The sequence below is a fragment of the Crocuta crocuta genome, unplaced genomic scaffold, assembly GCF_008692635.1.
Source record: "Crocuta crocuta isolate KB4526 unplaced genomic scaffold, BGI_CrCroc_1.0 scaffold113, whole genome shotgun sequence".
Taxonomy (NCBI): domain Eukaryota; kingdom Metazoa; phylum Chordata; class Mammalia; order Carnivora; family Hyaenidae; genus Crocuta; species Crocuta crocuta.
This window is the reverse complement of record NW_027530368.1, coordinates 1,367,020-1,378,926: the sequence shown is the minus strand read 5'-3', so window position 1 is coordinate 1,378,926 and position 11,907 is coordinate 1,367,020. Positions and strand designations below refer to the sequence as shown.

The window sequence follows — 11,907 nt, the reverse complement described above, 5'->3', positions numbered from 1 at the left end:
TAGCCACTTTTTTTAAGCGTTCCTTTTTAAAAAAAAATTTTTTTTGTTGTTGTTAATGTGTATTTTTGAGAGAAAGAGAGACAGACGGCGAGACAGGGAGGGGCAAACAGAGAGGGAGACACAGAATCCAAAGCAGGTTCCTGACTCTGAACTGTCAGCACAGAGCCCCACGCCGGGATGGAACGCACAAACTGTGAGATTATGACCTGGGCGGAAGTCAGACGCTTAACCCGCTGAACCACCCAGGTGCTCCCAATGTAACTATATCCAATTAACGTAGCCAAAGAAATGAAACAATAGGGCAAGTGTTCAAAGATATTTGTGCAAGGATGTTGGGAGAGCCAGGATTTGAAAGATGGAGTACTCAAATTCTGACCTCAATCTACAGGCTGTGTGAGATCTTAGGTGAGTTACTTAACCCCTTCCATGTCCCTGTTTCTTCATTTGTAAAATGAGAATGTTAATAATAGTATCTATATTACTAGGTTGATAGAAGATTAAATGAATCCATGTAAAGAGCCTGAATAATAACTATTGTTTTGTTTATCCCAGTTAATCTAGGACTGAAAACAACCTGGGACTCCTGGCTATCTCGGTCAGTAAAGTAATCTCAGGGTCATGTGTTCACACCTCACTTAAAGGGGAGTGGTGTGGATCCTACTTAAAGGAGGGGGGGAAAGGAATAAGAAAAGAAAACAACCGGAAAAATCCATAAAATTGATAGTGGGTGGAGGTGGGGGTAGAGGTGTAAATGGTAGAAAGAATGATTGGGCAACCTCTCCACTATTGCCACCTTTTCCTCCCATTTCATCTTCTAAATATTTCTAATATTCTGAATGGATAATGAATTTGCATAATTCAAAAAATCAAATCAATATAAACAGTATGCACTGAAAAACCTCCCTTCAAACTTTGTTCCCACCCACTCCTTCCCCCTGCCCACTACAGGTAACCCTTGTTTGTATAGTTTCTTGCTTATCCTTTAAATGTTTTATGGAAATGCAAACAAATAAGAATACATAGTCTTACTCCTCCCATTTCTTATGTAAAAGGTAGCATGCCTATATATACTTGTACTTTGGTTACTTCATCTAATATATCCTGGACATCTTTCTAAATCAGTAAATAGTGATCTTCCTTACTCAGATTTTTCAGCTGCATAGTATTCTATTGCCTGGATATACATAATTTATGAACCAGCCTCTTCGGGTGGGAAACTTTGTTTCCAATCTTTTGCTGTTGCAAACAAGGCTACAGTGAATCGCCTTGTACATATGACACTGCATATGTGGGTAGGTATATACAGGTAGGATACATCTGGATCAAATAATAAGCGCATCTGTAATTTTAGTAGAAGTGGCCTCCATCCCCTTCAATTAAAGAGAAATGGCATATGAAAATAAATTTAAAAGGCACTGTATGCACATACTTTTTATTGTGGTAACACACACATAAATTTACCCTTTTATCCTTTTTTTTTGAGAGAGAGAGTACAAGTAGAGGAGGGGCAGAGGGAGAGGGAGAGAGAATCTTAAGTAGATTCTGTGCTCCTCATGGATCCTGACAAGGAGCTTGATCTCACAACATGAGATCATGACCTGAGCTGAAATCAAGAGTTGGATGCTCATTTTAACTATTTTTAAGCATACAGTTCAATGGAATTAAGTGCACTTACATTATTCTACAACTGTAGGGCCCAAGGGCAGTCTACCCCAAAATGTGTCACTTTGACATGCAGCTTATTTCAAGCTAAAAACCATCAAGGCCCAAAAGAGGAAGAAACTCTGACCTTCCATCTAACTGCCTAAAAGAATTTAGATAGGAGCGCCTGGGTGGCTCAGTCGGCTGAGCAACCGACTTCGGCTCAGGCCATGATCTCCCAGTTCCCCAGTTCGGGCCCCGCGTTGGGCTCTGTGCTGACAGCTTGATCAGAGCCTGGAGCCTGCTTCAGATTCTGTGTCTCTTCCTCTCTCTGCCCCTACCCCATTCGTGCTCTGTCTCTCAATAATAAATAAATGTAAAAAAAAAAATTTTTTTTCAATAAAGAAAGAATTTAGATAGAGGATCTCTTCAATAAGAGAGCTCTCACCATAGATAATTACATTCTAATATTAACTAGGGGTGGCAGATAGGGAGGAGCCCAGAAAGGCCTGTTTGATCAAAGTCCCCTCTATGTCTCTTTCTTTTTTTTTTTTATGTTTATTTATTTTGAGTGAGAGAGGCAGAGTGCAAGTAGGTGGAGGATCAGAGAGAGAGGGAGACTCAGAATCTAAAGCAGGCTCCAGGCTCCAAGCTGTCAGCACAGAGCCCTCTGCAGGCCTTGAACTCACAAACTGTGAGATCATGACCTGAGCCAAAGTCAGATGTTTAACTCACTGAGCCACCCAGGAGCCCCCGCCCCCCCTTTTTAAAAATATTTACTTATTTTTGAGAGGGAGGGAGGGAGGAACAGAGAGACAGAGACACAGAATCCAAAGCAGGCTCTAGGCTCTGAGCTGTCACCACAGAGCCCGCTGTGGGAGCCGTGAGTATGTCCTTGTTTCTGAATGTCCCAGCAGCCATTTGATCACCAAACATTTACTCTTTTTATCTGCCCATGAATTGCTTTCCTTCTGTCTGTAGTCCCAGACTTCTACTCCCTTCGCCTTAGTTCAAGGTGACATACATATTTCATTTTGCCTGACTGTCTTTGGGATGTCTATGTGGATTCCCTATATGTATGTAATTACATTTGATTTTCTCCTATTAATCTGTCCCAGGTCAATTTAATTCTTAGTCCAGCTAGAATTTTGAAGTATAAAGGAAAATTCTTCCTCCCCAACACAACCATCACCACTATCCATCTACAGAACTTTCTCATCTTTTTATTATGAAATTCTGTATCCATTAAACATGAACTCCCTTTTCTCCCCTCCCTCAGGTCCTGGTAACAGTCTACTATCTGTCTCTTTGACTACTCCAAGTACTTTAGTAGAACCATACAATGTTTGTCCTTTTGGGTCTGGCTTATGTTTTCAAGGTCCATTCATGTTGTACCATGGGTCAGCATTTCTTTCTTTTTTTAGGGCTGAATAATATCCCGTTGTGTATATATACTACATTTTGTTCATCCATTTTCCCATCAATAGACATTTGGGTTGTTTCTACCTTTTAACTATTGTGAATATGCACATTATTTTTGTAAACATACATATCCCATCCCATCCCCCAAAATCCTTACCCAAAGGAACTCAGTGCCAGTTTTTTGTTTGTTTTGCTGTTCCAGAGTCAGGGTCTGAAAACAAGCATTTTAGATGCAAACAGCAGTTTCCTGTACACACTGTTCTGAACCTTGCTTTTAGTTCCACTGGACAATATATCTTGGAGGCTGTCTGTATTACTACATATTGATCTGCCTTGAAGTTGCTTTTTAAGTGTACTTTGTTTAGAGCTGGAGTCATCCTTCTGAGTAACTTGAACAACCTTCAACAGATGGGCTGACTTTGCATGTGAAACAGCCAGGCCTCAGATGGAATGGGGGTGGGGGACATAAGAAAGACCCAAATGCTTCTCAGCACCATGAAAGGGGGTCCCACTGAGTCTAAAGGACAGGATGTGCTAATAGAAAAATATTGTTTCTTTTACATTGGATTAGGCTGCATGGTCTTCAAGGAAAGTCAATATTGTCTTTGTTCTATATCTTTTTTCATAGGTGCTAGCCTGAGGGGTCCTGTGAACAAGACCCCTAGGACCCCGAAACCCCGCTTTGCTGACTGGAGTCCATCCTCCCAACCCATGATGCTGAATAGAGAACATCTATGCTCATCTGGGTGGAATCTTGGGCATTCCAGAACATAGGAAGGAACCAAGAGGGGAAAACTTCTCTTTGAGGAACAGAATACTGTCTCCTAGAGGGAGGAGATGGTCTTCAGGCTGAGAGATGTGCAGAGGGGATTGGATAAAGGCAGAGAGCAAATCAAAGGTGACAATGCCAGTTATGGGTGGGGGGGGACAGGTGCAGGGAGAAAGAAGCACTTGGATAGCTATACGAGCACTGTCCTATAGAAATAAAATGTAAAATTTGAAATTGTCTATAATTGGGGCGCCTGGGTGGCTTAGTCGGTTAAGCGTCCGACTTTCGCTTAGGTCATGATCTCGCGGTTCGTGGGTTTGAGCCCCGCGTCGGGCACTGTGCTGACGGCCAGCTCAGAGCCTGGAGCCTGTTTCAGTCTGTGACTCCCTCTCTCTCTGACCCTCCCCTGCTCACGCTGTCTCTCTCTCTCTCTCTCTCCTAGAAATAAATAAAACATTAAAAAAAAAATTAAAAAAAAAAAAGAAATTGTCTATAATTAAGATGTAGACTAAAACATTTTAAAGAGATATTTTGAGGGGCACCTGGGTGGCTCAGTCAGTTGAGCATCCAACTTCAGTTCAGGTCATGATCTCACAGTTTATGGGTTCAAGCCCTGCACTGGGCTCTGTGCTGACAGCTCGGAGCCTGGAGCCTGCTTCAGATTCTGTATCTCCCTCTCTCTCTGCACCCCCTTTGCTCACTCTGTCTCTCTCTCCTAAAAATAAAAAATAAAATGTTTTTAAAAAATAAAATAAAATGATAACAATATATCTGATTTGTGTTATTAACAAAATAACAGCATCATCAAAATATTAGTTTACAGAAGCATATAAATTCAAAGAGAGTAATTACTGTTAAAGAATACTAAGCTTTAGGGGTGCCTGAGTGGCTCAGTTGGCTAAGCATCTGACTTCAGCTCAGGTCATGATCTCACGGTTCATGGGTTTGAGCCCTGCGTTGGGCTCTGTGCTGACAGCTCAGAGCCTGGAGCCTGTCTTCTGATTCTGTGTCTCCCTCTCTCTCTGGCCCTCCCCTGCTTACACCGTCTCTATCTCTCTCTAAAATAAATAAAAACATTAAAAAAAATTTTTTTAAGAATACTAAGCTTTATATATTGTTTGAAAGAAAAATGAAGATACTGATTAAAGAAACTGTTAAGTCAAATATGCACGTTGAAATTTTTTGACTAACCACTAAAGAACAGAAATAGATTATATACTTTCAAGAGAGGGAATTTAAAAATGAAAAAAAAATAATTGCATTGTACTCTTAGAAGCTCCCAACCAGCCTTCTTTCCCTCCCTTACTCATGATCGGATTCAGATCACAGTCTGGTGCCCTCTCAGCTTCTCCCAGCTTCCTTCCCATTTTCTTGCAGCCATTTCCCCTAATAAGTTTCTTGTACATTCAATCCTAACTTGTCAACTGCTTCGCAGATTATGTCTCTGGACTAACACAAATCCCCAATTCATTGTATAAAATGAATAGATCCATGAGAGCAAAAACAGGCAATGTCAATACAGGCAAAGAAAAGTACAGGCCAGGGCATCTGGCTGGCCCAGCTGGAAGAGCTTGCAGCTCTTCCTCTCAGAGTGGTGAGTTCAAGCCCAACGTTGGGTGTAGAGATTGCTTAAACAAAATTTTAGAAAGAAAAGTGTAGGTCAGTCTCATTTATAAACACAATACAAAGTCTAAACAATAACGAGCATGTTCAATTTAGCAATGAATATACAACACTGTGACCAGAAATGCAAGGCAGTTTATTGGGTCTACTTCAGAAATGCAAGGTTGGTTTAATACTGGAAAATCTATAAGGGACTCCTAGAAAAAGAAACAAAAGTTAGAATACTTGAAAGGGAAAGAGTAAAACTTATTTTTCCTAGATGGAATGATTTTCTATGTAGAAAAACCAAAAGCACCTACAGATACCACATTAAAATCTGAACTTATCGAAGTTGTTTGATAGACAATCAGCACACCAAGGTTAAAGCCCCATTTACAATAGCATCAAAATTAAGGTACCTGAATAAAATATAGTAAAGCTGGTACAAGATCTTCATTTACAAAATTATTGAAAATTTGGTAAAGATATTAAGAAGAGTTAAATGAATAGGAGTATACTTGTTCAAGGTTAGGAAAACTGGATATCATAAAAATATCAATCCTCCCAAGTAGATGGAATACAGCCACAAAAAGTATTCATGTGTGTGTGAAATTTAAAGAGCTGATTCCAAAATTTACATAGATGAACCAAAACCCAATGAAAAAAGCAATGGGCTCCCACCACCACAATTCATGGATCTTAATGCTTGGCTCATCACCCAGGAGCAGCTGGTTTGATGGAAATGTGGAATAATCATCTGCAGGCTCAGTTACAGTATCAGTTGAGACAACACTCTGCGAAGTCAGACTGCTATCCTACAGCATATACAGGTGGTATATGCTTTAATCAAGAGGGCACCACACAGTGGTGCTGTCTCCCCCAAAGTCAGGAAGTATATGTGCAGAAATTAAGAGGTACAGGTGGAAGTTTCCCTTCTTACCAGGACCCCTAATCCCCACTGGAAGGAGTTTTACTCCCAGTCACCACAACATGGGATTCTGTAGATTTGGAGATCCCAGTACCCAAGGGATGAATACTTCCATTAGAGAACTGGCAGTAAATTAGAGGCTAAAACTGTCCCCTAGCTAATCTGAGCTCTCATGCCACCAAGCCAACAGGAAGAGGAAGTAATCACTATACTAGACAAGGTGATTGATACTTGGAGCCAACACACGATCAGAGTAAGGGCTGGTAATCAGTGAGGATTGCAAGAGGGCACAGGGGATCAGTCCATCTTGTCTAGGTTTGTTATGTGGACCGAGGCATTCCAGAGCCTTTGGGCCACTTGAGGATCCTGAGCAGCTTTCGCCGGAAGAGTTATTATACAGGAACTGCTAAAATATTTTCCAGAAATGCCATCCAGCTCTTTTGCTAAGCTCAGGTAGAGGACTGGGATTGCACCTTGCCTGGAATTCTGTAAGACATGGGGGAAGAGGAGGAGTCATGCCAAGCTGACTTTAGCCTCCTGGAGACACACAGAAGCAGAGCCCTGCCCCACCCTCTTCAGGCTAGCCAGCTCCTCCCCTACCCACCTTGCAGAAGGCGGTGAAGAGCCAGAAGAGGAAGCGGTAAAACCAAGAAAAATTCTTCATGATCTCTGTGTACACTATACCTGGGTCCACAGAGTTCACAGTCACACCTGAGAGGATGAGAGAAAAGCAGAGCACAAAGTGAAAGGAGTGGAGGATATTGGAAGAAAGAGTAAGTGTGGTTCTCCAGTGTGCAATAATGTGAGGATCCTACCAGGTCTGTGGGCCGAGGTAACCAGAGACTTAGGGGTGGTGTCCGGGAAGTCGGTCATCCGGAACTTACACGAATGGTGGTGTTCAAGCCAGTAAGGAGACATAAGTATTTGAAAGCATTGGGTGAACTTTAAGAGGAACATAATGGATGGTGCTGGTATTGGAAAATACTGAGAGGAAAGGGATGTTAGAAGTGATAAGAGCATTGGAAAGATTGAATGGGAGATGTGCAGACAGATGAGAGGAATATAGGTTGTATAGATGATAAATGGCAGAGATTAACAGCTGGCTTGGGGGACACTTGGAGTATTTTATGGCCACAACATGTTGGCATGAAATGTGAAGTGTTAGGAGGTGGCGTTGGGAATGGAGGGATGAGGGGGTTTCACAGGCAATTACCTGTCCCTTGAAGTCTCCGGGCAAGCTCCCCAGTGAAGGAGGTCAAGAGTAGTTTGCTGCAGTCGTAATTCTGGTTAAAGTTCAAGGGTTTACCAGCTCCTGTCAGATGCTCCTCATCAAAATACCCATGTGCATGCCGAAAGGAAGACACATTTACTACCCGGGCTGACCCTGCCCGCTGTAGGGCCCCTGGGTAGAAAGAGAACCACACTCATTCAATCCAAGTTCTGGAATGAACTCCCTCCAATGCCCACTCCCCAACCTGCCTCTCCAGGTGACTCCAAGACAGCAGGGACCATCCAGGACTTTCAGGATAGGGTTAGCGCCCCCGCACCCCACATTCCCCAGGCTAGGCCCCGGACAGTTTAATGTGAACTGACACTCATTTTCATTAGCTACTTTCCTAACGTTCTTCCTCCTCTTTCATTGTTGACTTTGGATTTTTGCCTTGCTTTTCTTCCACTTACCAGCTGGAGCTAATTTAATGGATTCTTATTTACGTTTTACCTCATTGGTGACCTAGAGGGAAAAGGAGAGACTGGAGACACTTTACATATTTGTCACACAAATGTTCACTAGGTCTCTGGATTAGGGCAGACACCAAGATAGGTGCTAAGGACATAAGAGTGCTAGGTTGAGGGGGGAAGAAATGTGTATAGAGATACTTGGGAAAGTGTTTTTTAAAAACCCAGCTATCTTCCAAACTAAAAAAAATAAAGTTACAACAAATAGTATAAGTTAAATCTTAAAAAAAAAAAAAAAAAAGGTGGCGTAGGGGCACCTTGGTGGCTCACTCAGCTGAGTGTCCAACTCTTGATTTCAGCTCAGATCATGATCTTATGTTCACGAGATTGAGCCCCATGTCAAGCTCTGCACTGACAGCATGGAGCCTGCTTGGGATTCTCTCTCTCCCTCTCTCTCTTCCCCACCTTTCAAAATAAATAAATAAATGCTAAAACAATTTTAAGTGCCCTACACACACACACACACACGCACACGCACACACACACAAGTCTGGATTATATAAAATACTAAAAATAATAATTGTCACATATGAGTTTATAGTGTTCAAAATGCTAAAACTATTTTGAGACCTACATTTAGGTTAAGAATCACAAATGAAAATTTGAGCAGGTGGTATTTAGCCAAAATTTGCTGGAAAGAAAATTATTCTTAAAGAGAACAAAGCCCAAGCATGCAGGCATAAAGATCAAAGAGGCTCACAGCCTAATTGGAGATCGATCATTGTGGAAGAATGTCAATGCAGGAACAGAGATGTGTACAAGGGCTAAGGGAGCCCCATAGATGGGAGGCTGTTGGGGGAGGTGAAGGGCAGGATCCACAGCACAGGCAGTATCTGTGCTCAGTCTGGGCGGATGAACTAAAGTTAGCCAGGCTAAAAGAGTAGGAAAGGATAGTCCAGATAGAGGCAACTACATGTGCAAGAAGCACAGCTAAAGGGGGAAAAAAGTGCAGTCCATGAACTACAGATTGTCTGCTAACGAGGAGAGTGTGCATTAAGGAAGGGCAAAAGGTGAGGCTCTCAGTCTGCAGAGGATCTGTAAGTGGAGATAAGGGATTTAGAGTCTCTCCTGTAAAGGACGGAGTACCTTCCTTCCACGGATTTTAAGCGAGTGATATGGTGAAAAGTGATTTCTAGAAGTAGCAGGAGGAAGGAAAGATAAGAGAAGGGGAAGAGAGAAGACAGTTTAAGAACCTACTACTAAGCAAGGTGCAGCCCGGGCGTTCAAATTTTTGGAAAGGAGACAAAACATTCCTATTTGCAAACCCATGCAGTTTCACCCTGCTCTTGTTCACTTTCCATTCGGGGCTAATTTAATCAGCCATAAAGAACCCATGAGATCCTGGCAACACAAATTGCCTCCCAAGACGGAAACGGGTACCTGATTTTCAAGGAGAAGAGGAGAGGTTTTTTTGTTTTAATTTTTTTGTTTATTCAGTTTTTGAGAGAGAGACAGAGACAGAGACAAAGCGTGAGTGGGGGAGGGGCAGAAAGCGGGAGACACAGAATCCAAAGCAGGCTCCAGGCTCTGAGCTGTCAGCACAGAGCCTGTCGCAGGGAAGCAGGGCCTGAACTCACGAACTGAGTGATCACAACCTGAGCCAAAGTTGGCCACTTAACCAACTGAGCCACCCTGAGAGGTGCCCCTGACAGGAGAGTTTTTTTAGTGTCATCCTTTTTGTACACTTTCAGTTTTATGTTTTGAACACATATGATCTAGCCCAAAAAGTTTGATTTTATTTTAAAGAGGCTATTATGCAATCCAGGAGAGGATGTTAGGAAGAAAGCACCCACCACTCACTCTGCCCCAGCCTCCCCAGGAGGAACCCAAACCTCCTTAATCAGAAAAGATTAAAAAATCAGAAAGTGAAAGGATTTGGGTCCAAGACAGTGATGTGTTCTGTCTAGATTCCTGGTGGACCTTGAGCTATTTGAGAGCAGGAAGTAGGTCTTCTTGGTGTCTATGTTCCTAGTAATCTAGTGCCACCCTTAGGAAGTTTTTGTCGAGATGATTGACTCCACTGGTATAGCTAGAACTCACAGCTGGGGGAAAGAGGTGGGAATTATATCCCTTTGCTGGTTGTATTTTGGCCTGACTGATTTTTTACCAGCCTCCTCCTCCTGACTTGGGTCAGGTGGGTTGCCCCGATGTGTGCAGCAAAAACCTTACTGGGTCATCACTCAGTGAATAGCTTGGGACAAGGGAAAGGAAGTAGCCATGGAGACGGTTAGCTATAAAGATGCCAGGAGAGGGGCACCTGGGTGGTTCAGTCAGTTAAGCGTCAGACTTCGGCTCGGGTCGTGATCTCATGTTTCGTGGGTTCGGGCCCCATGTCGGGCTCTGTGCTGACAGCTAGCTCAGAGCCTGGAGCCTGTCTTCGGATTCTGTATCTCTCTCTGACCCTCCCCTGCTTGCGCTGTCTCTCTGACTCTCAAAAAATAAATAAAAAACATTAAAAAAATTTTTTTTAATGCCAGGGGAATGGAGAAGTGAGGGTAGCACAGAAGGTAGGCACCCATCCTTCCTTACCTTGGAGTAGATTTGTAAGCAGAAAGGGCCCAACATAGTTGGTGGCAAAGGTGAGATCAAGACCCTCTGGGGTAAGTGTCTTGGGGACTCCTGGGAGGAAATGAGAACATAGGTAGTGAGTGATGGAGGGACACAAGATCTAGGGCATATCTTGGCATTCAGTAGAAACTCGACAGGAACATGAATGTGCAAGGATGGGGGTAATTACTTAAGGTGGGCTTTTTAGGATCATGTATGAATTAACACTATTCAGCAGGGCGCACAGGCTAGGTTTGGGGGTGCCTGTATTAGGGTCCCTGAACTGGAAAGGAGTCTCCTGCAATGTGTCTGGGGGAAGCAATTCAAGGCACATACCGCAGATTCCAGCATTGTTAACCAGCAGATGAATCTCAGGACACTTCTGCAGAAGCCACTGGGAAAAGCTACGGATGGAGGCCATAGAGCTCAAGTTCACCTGGCCAAGCAGGAGGCAGTTGTTCTTTGAGGCTACTTGGATCTCAGCTAGGGCTTGCTGTCCACGTTTCCAGTTACGGCAGGCAAGGATTACCCGGGCCCCACGGCGAGCCAGCTCCTGGGACACAGCTTTCCCAATACCTGTAGGAGGGCAGCTTCAGGATAGGCTAGTCTGGGGAGCGACTCCAAAGGGCAATAGAGCAAGTGTATGCTGGCCCTCTGGCCAGCCTCATTGTGGCTCTTGGGGACTGGACTGAGACACTAACCGAGGTAGAAGGATGGGAAGAGCACTCACCACTGTTGGCTCCAGTCACCACTGCTGTCTTCCCAGTCAAGTCTGTGGAGCACTGCTGGAGGTCCCAAAGATAATACTTATGCCAGAGCCACACATATAGTCTAATCAGGAGGACCAGCATGAGCAGGAAAGAGCCAGGGTTCCAGACAAGGGTGCTGAGTAGAGACCACTGCAACATCGCAAAAACTTGCTGACCTGCTACCAAAAGTGTTGTGCTGAAGTGAAGGTAAGTTGGGGAGGAGCTTATCAAAGCTGAGTGGTGATTAGCAGTCAGGCTGGTGTGGTGTCTTGGACACAAAATTTAAAGAGGCAGTCACTGTCCGATTTATTCAAGCACCCTGTTTGAAATCAAGAGTAAACTCTACCTTGGGGCGCCTGGGTGGCTCAGTTGGTTAAGCGTCCGACTTCGGCTCAGGTCATGATCTCGCGGTTCGTGGATTCAAGCCCCGCATCGGGCTCTGTGCTGACAGCTAGCTCAGAGCCTGAAGGCTGCCTTTTTTTTTTTTTTTTTTAATTTAGTTTCTGAGAGAG

General features: G+C 43.6%; 1 protein-coding gene and 1 long non-coding RNA gene across 2 annotated transcripts; one reads left to right on the top strand and one right to left on the bottom strand.

The window, feature by feature from the left end:
- Window positions 1-237: 237 nt before the first annotated feature.
- On the top strand, window positions 238-4,075 carry LOC144233405 (uncharacterized). Its single transcript, XR_013335664.1, has 3 exons — window positions 238-405; window positions 1,147-1,292; window positions 3,692-4,075. It is a non-coding gene; the product is annotated as an uncharacterized LOC144233405 (long non-coding RNA).
- A 1,535-nt stretch (window positions 4,076-5,610) lies between these two features.
- Window positions 5,611-11,554, bottom strand: LOC144233325 (retinol dehydrogenase 12-like). The gene is made up of 6 exons (XM_077766182.1): window positions 11,377-11,554; window positions 10,983-11,222; window positions 10,629-10,718; window positions 7,576-7,764; window positions 6,967-7,073; window positions 5,611-6,848 (listed from the first exon to the last, which is right to left on the bottom strand). Exons 1-6 carry the CDS (start codon window positions 11,552-11,554, stop codon window positions 6,660-6,662), a joined length of 993 nt encoding a protein of 330 aa, XP_077622308.1. The 3' UTR covers window positions 5,611-6,659.
- Between the last annotated feature and the right edge of the window lie 353 nt (window positions 11,555-11,907).